The 21437-nt window shown below is 40.9% G+C and overlaps 1 protein-coding gene across 2 annotated transcripts in view; it reads left to right on the top strand.

Annotated features, from left to right (window-relative positions):
* Positions 1-21437, top strand: part of cnot4b (CCR4-NOT transcription complex, subunit 4b) — a 50627-nt gene that overhangs the window by 13297 nt on the left and 15893 nt on the right. For both annotated transcript variants that reach the window (XM_050036485.1, XM_050036486.1), the window contains exons 3-11: positions 4474-4671; positions 10169-10255; positions 10387-10488; positions 10597-10722; positions 11965-12089; positions 12405-12584; positions 13133-13190; positions 14081-14336; positions 18630-19193. In XM_050036485.1, coding sequence (XP_049892442.1) covers positions 4474-4671; positions 10169-10255; positions 10387-10488; positions 10597-10722; positions 11965-12089; positions 12405-12584; positions 13133-13190; positions 14081-14336; positions 18630-19193 — 1696 coding nt within the window. The remainder of the gene's footprint in view (positions 1-4473; positions 4672-10168; positions 10256-10386; positions 10489-10596; positions 10723-11964; positions 12090-12404; positions 12585-13132; positions 13191-14080; positions 14337-18629; positions 19194-21437) is intronic.

A 21437-nucleotide genomic window follows, 5' to 3' on the forward strand; every position in this document is an offset into this window, starting at 1 on the left:
ATAGAAGTGATGGCTAAAGCTACATGAATACGACTAAGTTGCAATAAAGTGGAATTATTAATTCACTATGTATTTGCATTGCAGCCATTTCTCCTCTGACTGTTCTGCTAGCTGTTTTTATAACATTTCAAGCATACACTATTGTCAGGTAAATGTGGCATCACATGAGGAAGAAAATCACATATTGGACACCTTTATCTGCAGTCTGAATGCAGCCTCTGACACATCAGGGATAGGGTCAACAGTGGACTTCAGTGGCCATACTCACAAACATTCTGAGGACCCTCTCAGAGCTCTAGCTTGGCCTAAAAACTTCTACCAAGGAGTCCTAGTATAGGAGGATTTGAGGAGAGTTCTGACGACAGCTTAGAGTAACGAGCACAGGAGACAGAAACTTTTACCTTAGTGAGGAGGTGTGGTTTACCCCATTTCTAGGTATGATGTATTCTTTTAAAAAGATGTGACTGGTTGTCACACACATGCCCTTTTGTGAGCCTTCAAGGTGTGGACACCAAGTGGAAATGAAATGAACTGTGTCACAATATGAGAATGTGAAAGTGCTGTAATTGTTAGTGTGGTCACTCTGGTGATGGAAGGTTGAGACAGACAAAAGCCATCAGTGCTGCATTTTTCCAGTTGCACATAAATTAGTGGTGAGATAACTTTTTTGTAGCGTTATAGCATTATTACGTTGGTTGGGAGATCTGAGTGCCTCTCTAATGAGATTGTCCATAAACATTATGCCCGCATGATCTTATCTGTACTGTTTCATTAACTTATTGTCATTCAGTGAAAATTTCTCCTACCCCCATCTTACCACCATTTTCTCCTCTGCTTAAAAAAAACATCTTAAGCCCATCTTAAGGACTGAAAAGTCCTCCTTCCTACTCATAACAAGGGCTGTAATCAACCAAAGAAAATCTTGGTCGACTGAAATTCTACATATTCTTTGATTGATCCATGGGGGAAGAAAACTGAACAGGTTATCACTAGACTAACTAAATCGCCACAGTGTGCTGAGTGCACGCCACCTGATAGCACTGTGTGTCCACCAAAGTGTTTTTTTCCTTTCACAAAGCTCAACAACAGCTCATCCATTGCAAGTTACCTCTGTGTTCAGGCTAAACAGCTAAAGTAAGCCATTCTGCTGCTCCAACAAGGGCTTTGATGTGATCCTATTCCTTTCAGAAGCTTTGTTATCCAGCCCTGAACTGCAGTGTCGTTTTAGTCGACTTAGTAAAATAAATCCAACACTGAACGTCTTCTATTATCCATGTTCTGATTGAAAATAACAGTGAAAAATGTTAAACTTTGAGGAAAATGCAGTACAGTGGAGAAGGGGCAGAGCAAACACAGCAGTTCAAGCACTGAACAACAACCCCTGGCATTTTTCAGCTGGGAAAAGAAAGGCTTTGTTAGACACAAGACTAGCGATTGTAGGACCAGTGAAAATTTGGTCAAACAAGTACATAATGACCAAACAATTGATCAACCCACCAGTTTACTACAGCCCTACTCCTAACAGTTTTTTATGTTCAGAATTTTCTTAATGGAATCACCCATTTGTAAATCAGTCAGTCATGCTATGTTGCCTTGAATTTGTGTAGAAAACTTTTTTTTAGTTTTCGCATGTCTCCATGGGAAACGGCAAACACATTGATTTATTGATTAATTGAGGACCACGTTTAACAAAACTATATCCAACATTCATTTACAAACTCAGGCATCTTGTGCAGTATAATCCAAGTGTGATTTATCTAGTTGTATGATCAGTGCTTCCCAAACACCTGCATTTTGATAAAGTTTTTCTTTTAAACGTGGTCCCCAATCAGTCGGTAAATCAATATGTGTACCATTTTCCTTTGAGGCATGCATGAACTCTAGGAAACACAGCACGACTTATTTACAAATGATCATTTTGTGTGTGAACTATTCCTTTTTTTCCCCAAAGATTCTTTATGAATAACTCTAGTAGACACTAGTCCGAACTGTAGAGAGAATTCCCGGAAAATGTCATAATTCTAAGAATTTTCTTAGAATTTTGTCACTTGAAGCAACTCTTTATAATAGGAAGCCACATTGGTGTTAAAAATAAACTTGTCATTCCATCTTCAGTTGACATTTCCATCCTCAGCAAAGAGATGACTCACACTGTTCCTATGAGCTCCAGATTGTATGATATCTGACAGTGTTAGAGCATCTACAGAAGGCTTTAGTGGCAGGGTGAAAAAGATTTTTTTTTTTTTTTTTTTTTGAGTAATGTTGACCAATACCAGTTGAACTGGTTTATGTGCAAGTTTATCTCCTACGTACAAGATGTTGTCTGCTATACAATATATTATCTTCTACATTACTCCTACCTGTTAGCTTTTACTTTTATGCCTCTGCATAAATATAGCTGTGGCCGTGGGCATTATGTTTTTGGGTTGTCCGTCCATACGTACGTCAAATAGCTGTTTGTTTGTACATATGTCCATCTGTCTGTCCCATCCTTTTGAACACGATATCACAAGAAAAAGCCTCAAGAGGATTTTTTTCAAATTTGGCACAGATATCCACTTGACTTGGATTTAAGGATGAACTGATTAGATTTTGGTGCTCAAAGTCAAAGGCCAAGGTTGCTGTGACCTTGCATCCATCTCATTCTTGTGAAAGCAATATCTTGAGAACAGCTAGAGGGAATTGATTTTTGTGTTTATCCACCTTATTTTTCCGTTTTTTTGTGCGATACTTCCGGTCCAGCACTCTTGACCACTGTGTAAATGGGAATCGCCTTGTTGTTTACCTTGTTGAGTTTAGCTATATATATATATATATATATATATATATATATATATATATATATCACATTTTTCACGTCACTATATCACCGTTTAGACCAATTTGATGTTTGTAAAGATGATTGAACAAACATTACTATTTCTGTGTGTGTAATTAATAACATGGTTATTGTAGATTAGCTGGGCTAACCGTTAGCCGTTAGCCGTGTCTGTAATAACTCAATAACTCAATAAACGGTCCGTGAAAAAAATATTTTTTCCAGCGGATGTCTTAGTTACAACATGATGAGCTAACTGGAGTAGTTTCATGTCGTATCCGACAAGGGTAGGCTTTTAACAGATGACGTCCTGATGTTAGCTTTGCTGCTGCTGTTAGCTGTGCCTGTCAGCTGCAGCCACTGATGCTTTCTAGACATCGTGATTTCCCAAAACTGAATAAATACCACACTTAGCAACACAAAACTGCTTTGCTAGCTCAATCATGTTGTAACGGCTGGATGGTTGATGCGTAACTTACATGCTGATTTGGGTGCTATCAGAGCCGATCCGCGCATCACTATGGCTTAATAATCAACTCAATCAATAAAAACAACCCGTCCTGTGTTCGGAGTGTATGTCGCTGACAGAAAGAATGAAAGAAAAGGAAAAAAAGATAGAAAAGCAGCGTACACCTCACATATTTATTTCTCACAGCTGAGCACACGTTTGGCTGGCATGCAGAAGCACCGTCTGTGTGTCTGTGTGTCGAGGGTGCGAGCCGCAGCTTCAGCTGCTCAGGTAGAGAGGCTGTAGCGCGGTGTGTTTATTCGCTGATTCGGTTCTGCAGGTTCTCTGCTGGTACACTGGAGACGGGGATCATGCAATTTCTCACTCGGGATAGATTGTGATTTTTTGGTTCATAGTTTTTGATTGACGTGTGATTTATTCGCGTTTAGAGGGAATTATTTTTACCGGCAATTACCGGATAACAGAAACGTGGGCACAGTTATCTATATAAAATACACAGACTAACTAACTAACTAACTAACTAACTGATTGCCTAACATAAACAATTGAAAATTGAAAAAAAATAGCTTGCACCGTTCTCCGGTAAGGGAAAGCGGCTGACCGGAAGTCACGCACAAAAACACGGAAGTTGATCACTATTTACTTCCGTGTTTGAAAATAAGGTGGATAGGTCAAAGGTCAAGGTCACTGTGACCTTGTCTGTCTCATTCTCATGACCACCTTAGGGGAATTTCTTCAGATTTGGCACAAAGGTTGACTTGGACTCGATGATGAAGTGATTAGATTTTGGTGGTCAAGGGTTAAAGGTCAAGGTTGCTGTGACCCTGCATCCATCTCATTCTTGTAAACAATATCTCAAGAACACCGTAAGGGAATTTCTTTAAATTTTACACAAACTTCCACTCTGATGGAAGAATAATCTGGTCAGAATTTTGTGACAAGGTCAAGGTCAATGTAACCTCACAAAATACGTTTTTGGCCATAGAATTCATATACTAATTATGACAAAACTTCACACAAATGTCTAATAGGATATTAGGATAGGTTATTTATTACTTTTTAACAAGTTCTGTTTTATTCTGTGCATTGAATTTAGTTATATTCATTTACAATGACAATAAAAGTTATTGAGTCGAATCAAATGTGACTGGGCAAGTTTTTTTGAAATGATGTTTGTGTTCTGCAGCCATACCCAGAAGACCCAGCAGTGTACAAGCCGCTGTCACAGGAGGAGCTGCAGAGGATAAAGAGTGAGAAAAAGCAGAAGCAGAACGAGAAGAAACAGAAGATCACAGAGAACAGAAAACATTTAGCTAGCGTCCGAGTGGTCCAGAGAAACCTGGTATTTGTTGTGGGGCTGTCTCAGAGGCTGGCTGACCCTGAGGTGAGACAACACACACACAGAGTAAAGTAAGCATCCACAGTGTATGCAGCTGTGATGGTAGTAGCTATCTGGAAGAAATACTTTGACGCTGGTCTGATGTTGACTCTCTTAAAAGTGCAGCAAAGCTCTATCATGTACTAGAATAAGCATTACATGAATGGGATGTAATTGTGCAGCAGCTTTTCAGTCTGCCAACTTCTCCCACACTCAGCAATCCTGGAAAACAACAGCAGCAGCAGTAGCACGGCGTCAGTGCCTGATGGCGTCTGTGATGACGTTTCATGCCATAAATATCTTTGAACCTATTAATCATCATTCCAGCAGTGAAGGGCAGTCTGTCTGAAAGCACCATATCAAATAAGTACAAGGCTCTGTGAACACTTAAATCTGGGTATGTGACTTAAAGCTACTCTCAAACTCTGCTGTTAACACTAAGTTCAACAGGACACAACACATACACACACACACACACACACACACACACACACACACACACCAAATGATGTCATTCTCTAAACTATTCATTCTGTCAGAACAGTTCACCAAAAATATAATAGCACAATGGATTGTCATTGTTTCTTGTAGAGAAGAGCAAATATATTTTTATATTAAAGTGACAGTATTGAAAGGGCAATGAAGAATCTTGTGTGATTTATTTTACTTAACTTCAGATGAGATTTGAGACTATTTGGAGTCATGTCAGATTTATTTTGATCAATGAAAGTTGCAGTGAAACAGTAGAGACATGGAACTGTCGAGAGCTGTTGGCCTTCACACACACCTCCCTCACCTGCCTTGTTAGATCAGGAGAGGGACGACTAAATCAGTGTAGATTTTGCCAGCTGAAATCCAAACACTTAAGTTCTACAAAATATTTTGGGGTCAAATATGATTTTATATAATGAGGCCAAATTACATTTGACTGGATGTATTTATGTAACCGCTCCCAAGGTCAAGATAAGTCCTCAAATATATTTTTATTTTACAGGAAATGAAGAGAGGAACTTTGAAATAAAATACTCTAAATTATTTTTCTGACACACTGGTATGTTTAGCATGTCTGCTAACAGTCATTAAATATACTTAGTGTCTCGTGGCTTGTTCCCGTGCAGTGTATAAAATGACTGTATCCCAAACATAGAGTATAATTGTCAGATTTTTTTTAAGCCCCTGTAATGAGACTCGATTCAGCACATACAAATGCACATTAAGAAAGACTCACAAGCCTGATACGTCACACACACTTATCTTCCCATCCAGATGACTTTCTCCTGAGTGACAGTATGTGAGCAAGTGAAGCGCGTTTCTCATCTGCATACCAAGAGTATTTAGTAGCATTTTGCAACCATGGAGCAACTGGCAAACATTATTAATATATGGTCTAGAGAGCAGTTTGTTTCCAGCTTATAGTGAATAAATCATCACATTTAACATTTGCGATCATGGAGCACAAGTGCGACTTGCAACTATTATTAATATAAGAACTAGAGAGCCATTAGTTTCTATCTTACAGTGAAAAAATTCTCATGTTTAAAGGTGCAGCAGCAACAGTTTAACTTTGTGCTTGCTGCTAACATCTAGTTGTTGACTGGAGACTTTAAGTCCACAGTAAAAACATCAACACTTCTGTCCTGAGATGAGCCAGCTGCTTCAAAATAAAAGCACCAGTGGTTCTGCTTTGAGTTTTTTTAATATACCAGTACTTCATTTAACTTCATTATAAGAGTGTTTTATTTTACTTAATTAGAGGAGATGTCAAAATATCTAGATATGTGCGTGTATTGCGTTATAGCCTAAAGATATCACAATATTATTTTTAAGCCATATCGCCCAGCCCAAGCGACACACACCCAGACAAACTGTATTTTTCATTTCACTGTCTGCTCAGAATGTCCAGGCTTGTTGTGTTAATACTGCAGTTCAGGTCTCAATAATAAGGATCGCCCAGTTGCCTGTGGCTAGTAAATCTAGCAACTCACTTGCCTGACTGGGCATTGGTAAAAAAGAATTAAACACATTGTTTTTTCTGGAGCTGGTGATGGAAGTAGCTATGGAGCAAGTCATCTTGCTTCTTCCTCATCTCTTGAGAGTTGTATATGAGCAGTACCAATTGACCAATGGCAAGAAAATGGCGGCGGATGAAGACAAAGTTTATAAACTGAAGCACCTGCGAGTATTTTACTCATCCTGAAAACAGGAGTTTAGTCAGATGGATGGCATTAGGGGATGTGGGCTAAACTCCAACTATGTATTGCGCAGTTTGCTGAAGTTTGAGAGCAAGGCAGATAAAACAGGTTGTTTGTCTTGACAGTTAACTTTAGTCTTTGTTGTTTTTTAATAATAATATATAAAACAGTCTGAATAAAGTCAAGTACAAATTGACTCGGGCAAGTAGGCTTCTGACCACTGTCCCGACCAGGCAAGTGACAAAAACATACCGTTGAAGCTTGCAGTTTCTCTCTGCATACCACCTGTTTTCTAACTGTACAAGATAACCTGTGAGCCGAGAGAAAACTCTCTTTGTCTTCTGTCTCTCTCTGTCATCCATGTCTTTCTTTCTTCCTGTTTATGTGTGACTGTCTTTGTGTTTTGGAGGAAGAGGATGGGAGGCTGAGCAGGCAGGACAGCTTCAGTCACACAAAGGCCACACAATAAAATGACCCCCCCCCCCCCTCCACTGTGTGCTTACTGCCAAGACTGAGCAGAATGTCAAAACTGCCATCCAGCTTAGAGCACTGACACCAACACAAACACTTCCTCTGGGTTCTCAACTGTTAGTCTACATTCAGTTGATGATTCCTGTCTCTGAAGGAGCAATGTACAAGTGCCTTTTTGTCTCCAGACTTATGCTGTAAGTGTATTTTCCAAAAGAACTGCTCGTTCTTTCTTTCCCAGGAGAAGTTTGAGGTTTTATACTTAAACCTTCTGTCACGGGCGAAATACACAGTGCAAGGACTTGGCACGACATGTCCTCTGCAGAATGCACACATCCATTATAATCAACTGAAGCTGCTATACTGACCACAGCTCGCTGCTGATTTTTTTTTCTTTTCTCTGTGCACCCCTTCAACAGGTGAAAACTCCATAGCATTGTGAAAACCCCCCCCCGATACACTGTTTAAAAATCAGTGAAATAAATACCTCATTGTACCAGAGGCTGCTGCGACACAGCAGAGGAACTTTGTGGGTGTTTTTACATTTCACGTTACAATAAATCAATCAAATCGGTGAATTCTGTAGTTAAAGTCATTCAGTTAATTAATTCAGTGCCAGTTAATATAGCCTACGCTTCTAAAACCTACATAACAAACGACATTATCACTTGGCAGAACTCAATGTGCACACAGTGAAGCTGGCAGCAACCACATGCGGCAAAGACAAAGTCTGTGTAGCAGGTAAAAAAAACAAAAAACACTTGGCCCTGCCTAGGTGACACATTGTGTCCATGCCAGGCCCCAAGGAAGTTCACCGGGCTTTGAAGCCAATTTTTATATTGGCCAAACAGTGGAATACATCTGTGGCCCAATAAGGTTTTTTCACTTTGACTAACATGGTGAAAGAAACCTCTCTAAATCAGTGGATACAATTCCCCACGAAATCCTCACAAAATGACTCGTTCCACTATCGAGATTTGATTAATTTGATTTAATAACAATTGTTTAATAACAAAAGTCTAGAAGAGCCGCACAATTGAATAATTTCATCTCCATTCAAGCTAGTGGAAAACTGAAAAAAAAAAAAAAGCTGGTGGAAGACTCTAGTGCACCTGCTCTATAGCTTGGTTCCACCAAAAACTAGGGATGCACAATCTTGGATTTTTTTGCAGACATCCAATTTGCTGATATGTAACAACTCATTTGACAATAACCGATATATCCACTTTTTTCCCTACCAAATGTTAGTGATTAACAAGTCTCTTCTGTTGTGGAATTAACATCATGTTATGCATGGGTACTCTTACCGTAATGGCCCACCAGCAGATGGAGACATGAAATGCACAACTTTTCATATTCATTTCAATATTCATTCTTTGTGCAAAATAAGAAAAAGGCATGTTGGATAATTCTGTTAGTTCATCTCCAATTCAATATCGGCCGACACCAATTAAGTGCGGATCTTATTGCGCATCCCTACTAAAAACCTTCAGGAAAGTACCTTTAGAACCAAAAGTAACCCCTACAGACATGTACCTAGACCCTAGATCATTTTCAGCATTTCTCCTGCAGACAATACTCCTAAATGTGGGCGGGGCTGCTCTCACTCACTGCTCTGTCCAGCTCTTGCTGTATTTCCTGTTCACTGCTGATGCAGAGGAACGTCTGTTACATAACCTTCAAAACCAGCCACAACTTAGCCCTGAGCAAGAGTGACGGTTCTCTGTTGACAATCAACGGACTGCCGTGTTGCTAGCTCCACCCTGTAGTACCTTTTCAGTGTGCTAGGTACCCCAACAGAGCGGTGACAGAAATGGGAATGGTTCCACTGGTACCATCCACAGCTTTTTGAACCCTACAATGGAAACCAGAACAATAACCGTTCTAGTGTGTACCAAACTGAACTGAACTGAACTGGACTGCATGGTGGAAACCAGGCTTATGTGCCTCAAAGTGTAGAAGCAATGGCGATAATCTGTGTAATTTTATACATGGCATTTGAAGGTTTTTGGTTTCATGCACCACTGAGCAACTTTCATAGGAATGAACGGGACCCTGCCTCCAACATAGTATCCAGTTCTCTTAATACATCCATTGTCTGTGTCTGTCAGTGTTCTGGTGGGATAATATGGCACTATGAGCTCTCTAAGATATGACGGAGCTTGACCATTTAGAGCTTTATAAGTTAACAGTAGGATTTTAAATTCAATTCTGGATTTTACAGGGAGCCAGTGCAGAGAAGCTAAAACAGGAGAAATATGATCTCGTTTCTTAGTTCCTGTTAGTACACGTGCTGCTGCATTCTGAATTAGCTGGAGAGTTTTTTGTTGTCTTTTGTTGTCTGTAAATTGCTATTAATAACCTTAAGGAGGAGAAAGAATAAGAGACAGAATTTTCTGGAGGAGGTGAAATTTGGATGGCCCACCGAAGTGTTGTTTCACATTTGAACTTGGACTGGACTTGCATTTGTATAGTGCCTCTGTAGTCTTCCGACCACTTAAAGTGCTTTTACACTACATGCCACATTCACCCACACTGGGGAGAATTTGAGGTTCAGTATCTTGCACAAGGAAATTTCGACATGCAGGGATAGAACAGTCAATCTTCCATGGACTGCTCTACCCCCTGAGTCACAGCCATTCGAAGAGCAATTTCAAATGATCTGTATTAGAATCATCTGCACAGCAACTGAAAGCTGTGATGCTCCCCTACTTACCATTTCAAATTCTGTTGCTAAAATTAAACAAAATGAAATAAAGACAATGGATGGACCATTAAAGCAATAACCATTTTGATAATGATGCTACATGACGACATTGACTATTTGTCCTCTGCATTTACAGGTTCTAAAGAGGCCAGAGTATTTTGGGAAATTTGGGAAGATTCACAAAGTTGTGATCAACAACAGCACATCATACGCTGGCTCACAGGTGAGGCCCTGCACAGCTAACAGCAGGTCGGAGTCAGCAGTCTGGTCAGAGGAAACTCTGTCAGAGAGCCACATGGATCAGACAAGTTTGTAATGTTAGCTTTGTTTCTGTTGTCTGCCCTTTCATCCCAGGGGCCCAGTGCCAGTGCCTATGTCACATATATTCGCTCTGAAGACGCCCTCAGAGCAATCCAATGTGTCAACAATGTAGTGGTCGATGGCAGAACACTTAAGGTAAGCTCGAGAGATGGAAGTAGGGCATTTAGATAAAGGACAGAATGTTCGAATTCATAGTATGTTCAGCTGAGTTGAGTTATTGTTAAGTGTATTTTGTGTTTTCAGGCTTCTTTAGGAACAACAAAATACTGCAGTTACTTTTTAAAGAGCATGCAGTGCCCCAAACCGGACTGCATGTATCTACACGAGCTGGGGGACGAAGCTGCCAGTTTTACTAAAGAGGAGATGCAGGTAAGCTAAGCCAGGGTCGTAGTTCAGAAGACACTACAGAACCTAACTTTTTAATCCTCTTCTCAGAGTCATAACTGAACTCACAGATTTACACATACTGCTGGAGTGATTGTTATCGCAATGATTTTGGATATTTGGACATTTTCTACAGTATCAATGGATCCAGAGGATCATTGTTTGTATGTTTATGGTTAAGTGCAAACAGGAACTACAAGTAGCTAATCCAGTATGATTTTCCATGATGCAAAATTGGGCTACAGTTTATTTATGGCAGTGTAACACGTTGGGTTTACATCAACCAAAGCATGATGGAAGCCCTGATGGGTAAAGGAAAAAACTGCTGGCCGGCTGTCCCAAATACAGACATTGTTTCAGCACTGTTACTACCTCTGATGCCACCTTAAAGGCGAGACAACTCTGTCTCGCCATTCCAGCATTGTACCTTTTATACAGAACAGTGAGGTGGCATAACGGCATGAAATTCCTGCCTTGAGGAGGCATTGTGAAAGGGGCTGAGATACCCAAACTAATTTAAATTGTCTAAAATTAATGGCATTTCTGGGTAGCTTTATGGCCAAGACACAAGCCACTGCCTGTAAAACGCAAGGACAGGTGCTGTCTGCTACTCCTGTACCTACATATGAGGGCGTGGAGGCAGATTACGCCTGATGTTGCTAAGCTATCTTAACCAACACTGAATCATAGCCTTACCAGAAATCTGGCTAGGGTTCAAGTCAGGTGTTTAACCCACATACCACAAGTTTATTTACAGCTCAGTCCCAAATAAAAAACATATTTTTCCGCTTTACTGTAGTGCTGTTTATCAGTCTAGATTGTTTTGGTGTGAGTTGCTGAGTGCTGGAGATATAGGCTGTAGACATGTCTGCCTTCTCCAGTATAATGAAACTAGATAGTACTCGGCTTGTGGTGCTCAAAGCACCAAAAAATACTTTTGAATCTCTACAGCAATGTCTCTTTCCAGAAATCATGACCTGCTTACTAAATATAATCCACAGACCTTGTTTTGAGCAGTTTTATGTAGGAACTATTTTCTTTCTACCAAACTACACCTGCCAACCATATCACAGCGCAGAAGGAAGCGTGCATCTACTGCTAGCTCACCTAGCACTACTAAGCGAGCTAATGTTACAGCTCAGCCAAAGAGGACGCCAGTGATTCTGGTTATGTTATGTTTCTCCAGAAACATAACTCTCTCTCTCGAATCTGTTGTTTTGCTTCCAGGCAGGAAAGCATCAGGAGTATGAGCAGAAATTACTACAAGACCTCTACAAAATGAACCCGACCTTCCTACAGACCTCCACTGTGTCAGGGGACAAGCCAAAGGGCAAAGCCAACTCTTTACAGAGGTATTCTAACTCCAGTGTCTGTGTCTCTGTGTATCAGTCTCTGTGTGTCTTACCTGTTGACACCTTCTTCATGTCCTCTTTGTACTCGTCATGTCCTTTTTGTTCTCTTCAAAAGAACTGTTTTGTGTTCTGTTTTTGTTAATTCAGATCTACTGCTGTACTGTTTTAAATTAAAACTATTTAAAATAAATGCAGGATTTGAAGCATTACTCGTTGTAAATGAAGATATTTCTGCTTAGCTTTATGTTAAACTGTTTAGTTCAGTTTTGACTCTGTGTATTCCCTGTGTGCTCTTGTGTCTGTGTGCTGTCACAGGTCTAACAGCTCCAGTAAAGACGGGAGGATGACCAACGGTCTGTCGTCAGACCACAGGAGGAGTCCGCCATTAGACGGCTCAGACTCTGATCACTTGACCCCTGAGGGGCCTGAACCTGACCTTAGCCATGGCCCTGTACCGGCCCTCTCCCCTTTCTCCTCAAACAGTGACCTCACCAGGTGAGATACAGTTTTAGAACTCTGCATGAGGTAGATCGGAGTCCTTTGACTCTTTGTTTCTTTTCTAATCAGTGTTAGGCTACTGTGGATGTCACTCAATACTTCAAGGAGATTTTTCACATTTAAAGTCTTCCAGCCTGTCTGTTATTGGAAAGCTTTTAATGTAAAGAAGTCTTGAGTTTCATCAACAGAAGCTCAACTTTGATCGGGGAAAATCAAAATGTGGAAAAACTGGCATTAAAATGTGAATGAAACTGTTCTTAGGACAGTGAGTGTGACATGTCTGTTGATGTTCTGGTGGAATTATTGCTGTTGAAATGTACCATGTGAGAACAGTGTTTATGGCCTACATGTAATTTAGTTTGCCCATTATCAGTGACTGGCCTTTATTTGTTTGTGCTTGACATTATTCATTACCGGCTTTTATGTGACAATTTACAGTAACTGTAACATGTATAAACACTGACACGATCAGATAAGGATAGAACACTCCTCAATTGTCTGGTGGGTAAATATAGTTACTCCTTTTCTGTGCTTTTATTTTACAGCCCCAGCATCAAGCTGACAGACATCATCAGCATAGGCAATGGTGAAACCTCACAACTGGTAGGAAACACTTGAATTACAAAAGCAGGAGTATTCAAATGTTTGAGTGAAAGTGTCCTAAGACATTGTTGTACATTCTAATCTAGACGTAGCTTATGCACAAATCCGGCATGTTTGGAATGATCAACCCAGTCACCAGAAAAAAATGTTGTATGTTTCTGAAAACCACAGATATATTACATTTGTATGTTTTATGTAGCGGATACAGTTAAACCGTTTGGTTTAAGCAACATTGTGGTTAACGTGTGGTTAGGTTTAGGTGCACAAACCACTTGGTTATGGTCAGAAGAAGGTCATGTTTTGGCTTGAAATATCTAGTTTTGCGGCACTATTCCAGCTGGAAACACAGTGATGTCTCAGGAGAAAACAACCACTTTTTTTTTGGTACAATCCCGGGCATTATATGCAGTAATGTCTCAGTGAAAAAAGACCGCTTTTTGTGGCACTACCCTGGCAGGAAATGCAGCGATGTCTTGTTAAAAACAACTTTCTTTTGCGACACTATTCCATCAGGAAATGCAGTGATGTCATGGTAAAGAACATTTGCTCCTCATGGTCTTGAAAAGTGGTCTGCAGCTTGACAGTCATGTCTCTAAGATGTCATCCCATACACCACCCCCCCACCTCCCAACGACATTATTAGCACATATAATACGTCACTTAAGAAACATTGATATGAGTCATATGTAACACACAAATGTAACATATCTGTGATTTGCAGAAACGTACAGTGCCAACATTTTCTTTTGGTGATGGGCTGAATTTCTACATTGTGTTTTGTCTGCATTCTTTTCTATGTTCTGTTCATACATATGTGTTGTAATTAAACTACCACCAGATTGAATAAAGGATAAAATAAGTAAGATGCTGTCCTTTCTAATGTCCTCCAGCTCCCTGGCAGTGACTCTCCATCGCCCCCTCCTGGCCTTACTAAGCCCAGCCTGGTGGTTCCCATCAGTGTCACAGGACACACGGCTCGCTCCCCGTTTGAAGTAGCTGCTGCAGAGTCCCAGTCGCTGTTCTCAGACAACAGTAACTTCAGGCATCCAAACCCACTCCCCAGTGGACAGAGCGCCTTCCCAAGCTCTCCACACAGCAACGCTGACTGGCCCACTGCACCAGAGCCACAGAGCCTCTTCACCTCAGGTGGGTCTGACAGAGAAAAGAGCTGTTGTGTGAAAAGAGCAGCAGTTGGTTAATCTTTTATGCTTTATAATAGAAGGGTGTAATAGTTCTTCACAAAGTCTCAGATTGCCCTTAGAAATTGTGTAACAGTACAGAAGAAAATCTAGCCTAAATGCTCAATGTACTTTGAAGTACTCCACTGCATGTCTTTTGAGTATCACACCATGAAGGCTTGAGCTGATGTCAGTTACACTGGAGTAGACGATTCACAGGTAAATATACTCAAGGTGTTTTTAAAAAGTTGGAATGAAAGCAAATCCAGATGTACTAATAATTGATTCTTCCTTCTTGTAAAATGTAGGAAATAGTTTTCCAGTACCAAAAGAATAGAATCTCTGAAATGATAAAACTCAACTAAAGAAAGATAAAAAATGCCTAGATGTCCTCAAAAGAGTTATGCCTCCCGTACACAAGAAGACTTTTAAAAGAGTTTTGAAAGTCTGAATCCTCTCATATCTAAGGACAATGTGAGTTAAGTCACAGACTTTAAGATTTTGCAAAGACCGAGGATCTTGCAGGGTCACTTTTTGAAGATTACAACTAGATTCTTTTTGTGATTAGTTCCTTTGTGGAAAATATTACACCAAACTGCCTTTAAGAAATATGAAATTAGTGTCGAGCAAGCTACTTAGAAACTGTAGTGAACTAAGCTACCAATTGCTCTACATCAAAATAAAGTTTTACTCCACTGAAGCCATCCCCAGAGAAATGTAACAAGCTACAAGAAAATGGCAAAGTAACTTGCTGCTTCCAAAGCTATTCTTATTTTTTGACTTGAAGGTAGGATCTGGAGGATTTTCAAACAAAACAAAATATAGACATATACAAATGAAATCCTGCTTAATCATCACCTATGGGCTTCTACTCATGTGTGGTGGTGACTCTGTTTGCAGAGCTCCTGCCCTTTAACTGTATTTTGATGTTTTTGTGAGCTTGGACCGCTTCTGGGCGGAGATTTCCGAGAGAGCGCAGGTGCCGTGTCCGAGCGTGCACCAGTGCGAGCCTTGCCTGAACCTCTTCTGTGAAGCCTTCTTCCGTACCTCCGGGCTCCGTACACCCGGGAGAGTTGAGCCTGATAGGAGGGGCCGAATTTGAATGTGTGTTTACAAACAGCAACTGGAAAATCCTCCAGACCCTACCTTTAATGTCAAATCAGTGTTACCGGAGGAAAACACATAGGCAGGCAAAAAAATGTTCAGTTGGACTGCGTACTATAAAATAACAGGTGTAAATTAAAACTTACTTCTTTTCTTTCTTTGAAGACTTTGTGACATTTGAACATGTCCTCTAATAACATGACATCATCAGTCAGCCTATTGCTCTCTCTCTCTTTCTCTCTTCCTCTTCCTGCTTAATTCATTTCTGTCTTGGCCTCTTGCAGTAGGCTATCTGGCTACGTCACTAATTCAAAAACAGAATTCCAAAATAGATTTTCAGTCAGTTAAACTATAACATATAAAAGACAGTAATATAAACAATAAAAATAACTGACCTCAATTCAGACTTTTCTTTTTGGAACATTAGAACATGAACATCTCTTTCTTCTTATTACTGCTCTCTGTCTCCTTAGCTCTTTTCTTGGCCCTTGTTGTGTCTATTTTTCTAGTGTTCACTGCAATTCCACTAAATATATACAAGCCCTTTTTAGATAGGAATTGTGCAAATTTGCAGGAAAGCCCAATCAGTCTTTTTTCAGCATTGGCAGTATAAAAACAAAATCGGGGAGTGCGGCAAAATGCCGCCTACCTACTTTTGTTTATACAGAATGCGCCTTTTTCGAGGCAATGGGGGGCGTGAGCAAGTAAGAAAATGTGTAGCTCAGCGTGTGATGTAACCAGTGACGTGGGAGGGAAGCCGCGGCTGGTCAGTCCTTCGACGATTCTCTTGTAAGTCAGCCTGTTCTTCACCGTTCCTTTCATCTGACAGTTAATGGCCTCTTTGTTTGCAAGGCCAAGGAGGGCGCACAATTCCTTGTCTCCCCAGTTGCTCATCTTTACAGTGTCTGTCAGGTTTGCGTTTCCCTCTTGCTACTAGCTGCTTGCTAATTCCTGCTATCAGCTGTTTCCTGTTTATCCATCGCCAGTGGGTCGCACGTGTGGCGTCATCAACAGCTCCTCGCACAAGTCTTCAACAGCCCCTCTCGTTGCGGAAGGCCGCCTCGGTCTGTTTAAACTAAAAGGGTTCCGCCAATATGACTACCCTACGAGGCGGAAAATTAGGCACCTCGGACAGCTCTGTGTGTCTAAACGCTCGCAGCTTGCCGGCAAAACGGCCCAACATACGCGGAAAATCTGGCAGTGTAAAAGGGGCTACAGTCTATGGGCAAGACACGTGAGAGATGCCTCATGAAGTGCAATGTAGCCAATCAGAGGCAGAGTAGGGTGGATCTTGCCAAGAAAAGCCAATAGCGAAGCAGCAAGCAGAATAAACTAAAGGATTGGTATGTGATGTCATGCGGAAGTGTTTCCCTTGTCTACATGTCTCGATGTAGAGCTGGTGTCAGTCACATTACTTATCCTCAGTTTTATTATCCTTTCTTTTATGGAGACCTCTGTAGAAAAGTTTTGTGGACGCTACCACCCTACTCAGTAAATTAATTAACTTCATTACTACTTCTGTTGGTCTTAGAAAGTTGTGACATTACCACCACGGTACTGAGAAGTGTAATTCAGTTAGTAATGTCACTACTTGTAGAGACGCTACTGCCCAACTCTGTATGAAATATTAACAATTCCTCATGTCTGTAAAAACACATAACTCTAGAAACACAAGATAAAAACATCATATGTCGACAGCATTGTTGTTACTTTGGCATCAATATAATCTACAAAGATAAACTGTATATGTTAACAAACTTGACATTTTGTAATCTGTAGCCTCAACTCTCTACCAGCCTCTGTTAGTTAGTGGTACTATTATAGTGAGAGGAGACGGTGAGAAGGAGAGGCCAACCGTTTCAGAAATTAACATTTCTCAGTGAAATAAGTGCTGGCTGGTGGATCAGATACACGCCAATATAAGCACTGAGTCGTTCACTCCACAACTCCACTTGTTTCTCCTCCTTTTCCAAGGAAAAGAATCAAGACTTGCCCACGTTCTTGTGCCTCCCCTGAGTCCCCTCCATGTTACTGGCTTGCTGCCTCTTGTTTGTTGGTGGAGAGAGTACAGCTATTCTTTGCTATTTGGATGAGCCAAGACTAAAAGCTTAGGATAATATTAAACATGTTTGATTGTATTGGAATGTTGAGATGAGAAAAAGACAGACTCAAGACAGCTCAGACTGAGCTTTATGACAACCTTACACCAAATCATCGAGATCAGAGGAGCGTGCACCAACTGAGCTAAAACTCTCATGATTTTATTCTGACACTGGAACTTTGTCTACGATGGTGAAATCACTTGAAAAGTCCTTTGGTGTAAGGTTGGCAGTAGTGTCAGAGTATTCTCAACATGTCATTTGGCCTCAAGTCAAAGTAGAAACATCTGCACACAAACTGATTTAGATTTTTATAGTATAAGAACATTTAAAAAACAAACAAACCTGTAAGCCTGTCAGCCTTTTCCCTAGTTTAGACCTCCAACAGTTCAGTGACATTTAATGTTTTTTATGGGGAGTCGCCTGCTGTAAAGTTCTTGGAGACCAGCTGTCGGGTGCAGTTCCTGGAGTCTTGGTGTTGCTATGAAGTTGGCAATCACAGATGGAAATGCTGCACAGACGTGCTGGGCAGATGGAGAAACTGATTCTTCAAGAAATAGTTTCAGCTTCCAGTCTTTAGTTTACCTGAATTTAAAAATGGAAATGCAGCTTATTGTCCAGCTGTATCGACATTTAGCCAACCAGTTTACAAAGACATACTAATGCTAGTGCAGTTATCTTCTGGGTATTTGTGTAGAAATAAGGACTAAGGTTAGCAGTAGAATCAAATCTGTAAATTAACTGGAATTAGTTTTGGTCATCTAATCTAAGTGAAATACTATGAAAATAGATTGGAACAAAATATACAATGTTTTAATGTATATATGTCTATTATAATATAGTGTTGGTCTGATGGACCAACCTCCTCCTCCTCCTCCTCCTCCTCCAAGTGTGACTTCTGTCTGTAGCTGGCCATTTGTCCAGCAGCCAGTGTGGGAGGAGCCTTCTAAATGAAGACGTTCAGTGTATAAATGCTGAATCGTTCAGCAGTCACCTGTTGAAAGCTTGACTTGTTCTGTGTGAAGCCTGCTCACAGTTCATCTCCTGTGTGTGTGCAGATACCATGCCGGTGTCGTCGTCCACAGACTGGCAGGCGGCGTTCGGCTTCGGCTCGTCCAAACAGCAGCAGGAGGACGACTTGGGCTTCGACCCTTTTGACATCACTCGCAGGGCTCTGGCTGACCTCATAGAGAAGGAGCTCTCTGTTGATGACAGCCGCGGCTCCTCCCGATCACCTGGCTCATTCTCCCACAGAACCCACGGACCCCTGCTAAACAAAGGCCTCGGGCCCCCAGGAGGGCTCCCACTCCCCAACCACCTCTCACCCTCTCACCATTTCTCCCAGCATCAGCACCCTCACAGGGGAGACTTCAGCTCCATCAGCTTCCCCCCTCACCCTTCATCATCATCATCTTCATCCTCCTGCTCCTCTTCCTCCTCGTCCTCCTCCTCTTCCTCAGCATCTTGTGGGTCCTGGATGGGTTCCACCTCCTCACGCAGTAACTTTGTGCATTTGAACCACACAGTCAGTCTGACAGCCTCCAAGTCACACAGCGGCTTCTTGGACTTGACAGTGCTGCCAGGACATCACAGTACTGGGCTGGGAGGAATCCCCATCACAGGTAAGACTGGATCAAGGTCAGAGATCTGACCTGTACATATATAAAGATGTCTAACTTCATGTGGATTACTGACAGGGGGGTGGACTCAAGTCACATGACTTGGACTGGAGTCAAATTTGATGACCTTGCACTTGACAATATCAAGCACGACTTTCAACTTGACTTGGACTTTTACATCAGTGACTCGTGACCACACTTGGACGTGAGCCTTTTGAATTAAGAGCTAACCCAAAGATTAAAAATTATGTTATTGAGAAAAGATTGCCACAAATCAATTTCTTTCTTCCATTTCCTGGATCATTTAGCATTAACACGATTCATTCCCAGCATGTTGACACTAAAGTCCCCAGATCCACTGTGTTTGGACCAAAGCGACAGCATCCAGTCAACTTGCAGGAGAGAACCATGAAGAACTAATGTTACATTACTGAGCACCAGTTGGAAAGAATTATTTTAAAGATGGTTTCGTCAGCGTACCGAAACTGATCGCGGTATGCAAAATGTGCGAGTCAAAAATGACAGACAGAGATGCAGCAATGTCAGAAAACTTGTTTTAACAAATAAAAACAAAATTTAAAAAGCATTCATGGTTTTTGTAAATTTAACACGTCGATATTCTGTCGTCAATAGAACTGCAATGATTAGTCGATTAATTTATATGTTGATTGACAAAAAAATGAATTGGCAACTATTTTGACAATTAAATAATTGTTGTAGTAATTGTTTAAGCAAAAAAAACCCAAAACATTTGCTGTAGGGCTGGGTTAAAATGATCTGTTCATCCGATTCAAATGGATCTACATTTGAATGATTTGGTTTTTCAGTAGTAATACTGACAAGCTCCGACGTTACTGGTTCTGTTATCTGTAACTGTTTTTAAGGTTTTGGTGTAATTTATCATCATGCTGCTGCAGCCTCTCCTCCTGATGTTTCTGCGTCAGAGCTGATTCTCCACATAAACACAGACACACAAACATGGAGTGAATAGCAGAGAGGCTGCGCCTGGGACAGTAAAGTTAAGATTACTTGAGCTGACTATGTTTGTTAGTGTAAGGGTAATAAAACCTTCGCCAGGAAAAAGCCAATACTTTTATCGGTACACCTGTTCAGCATTTGAAATTCAGAGTTTTCGACTTGGGACTTGACTTGACACTTGTCAGTCTTGACTTGGGACTTGACTTAGGACTTGAACGCAAATACATGAGACTTACTTGTGACTTGGGAAACAATGGCCTGGTTCCACATCTGTGTTAATGATGGCTGTGGTTTAGTGTCATTTATTTATTTCTAATCATAGTAGTATAGTATAGTATAGTATAATAGTAGTTATATGTGAGCAATCATTGAAAGCTGACATAAACAGAAGTCGGGGTTGAAATTTTAAGGGTGAAAACAGATGGACAAATGAACTTTGAAATTGGTTTTGGTTTTGAAACGAGTGTGGACAACGTGCATGTAATTAGAGTCAGGAGCACAGAATGCAGGGCTTTTTATTCAGTCTCTGCAGAACAAGTAAATCGCTGGGAGCTTCAAGAAACAGCCAGTACATGACGTCATTTTAGTGCACTGCATTGTGGGTAAACTTATGCTAATTTATTGACCACTTGGTGGCAGCATATCATTTGCTGTAGCATTATTGCAACACAACAGACAGGCTTTGCACATGTACATATGGAGACAACAGCCTGATAACCACCGCCGCTGTTATTTCAGTTAGTGTCTGAGCATCTTTACATCATGAAACACAGGCCCAGTGTCATCTCTGCTGGTTTATGTTTAACCTTCACTCAACACCTGCTCCAGGAGCAAATCACCCTCCTAAGAGCACTTCAAGTACTGAAGTAATCTGGCTGTAAATGGCATCACAAGTAATGATTTTGCTTCAGGCACATGTTTACAAGTGTGGAAGTGTTTGTGATGAGAAAGGAGATGGAAAAGTCTTGAAGGGATGGAGGAGCAGCAGCAGCAGCTACAGGGAGGAGACTGACCCACAATCCATTTGTAAGCTGCACTCCTTTAGAGAGAGATACCCATAAATCATCCCTCATCGCAGTCCAGGCACATCGGAGTCCTCTCTGGACTTAAAAGGAAATGTCAAATGCTGTTTGACCAAACAATGAGGCAACATTAAAGGCATGGATAAAGATATAATGCCTTGTCTATGACTGCAGTTTATTGTTGGTTTGATTATATTTATCTTTGACCATTATATCTCAAAAAAGTGGTAATTTCTTACATTCATGG

Source organism: Epinephelus moara, chromosome 23 (genome assembly GCF_006386435.1).
Source record: "Epinephelus moara isolate mb chromosome 23, YSFRI_EMoa_1.0, whole genome shotgun sequence".
In the NCBI taxonomy this organism is placed as follows: Eukaryota; Metazoa; Chordata; class Actinopteri; order Perciformes; family Serranidae; genus Epinephelus; species Epinephelus moara.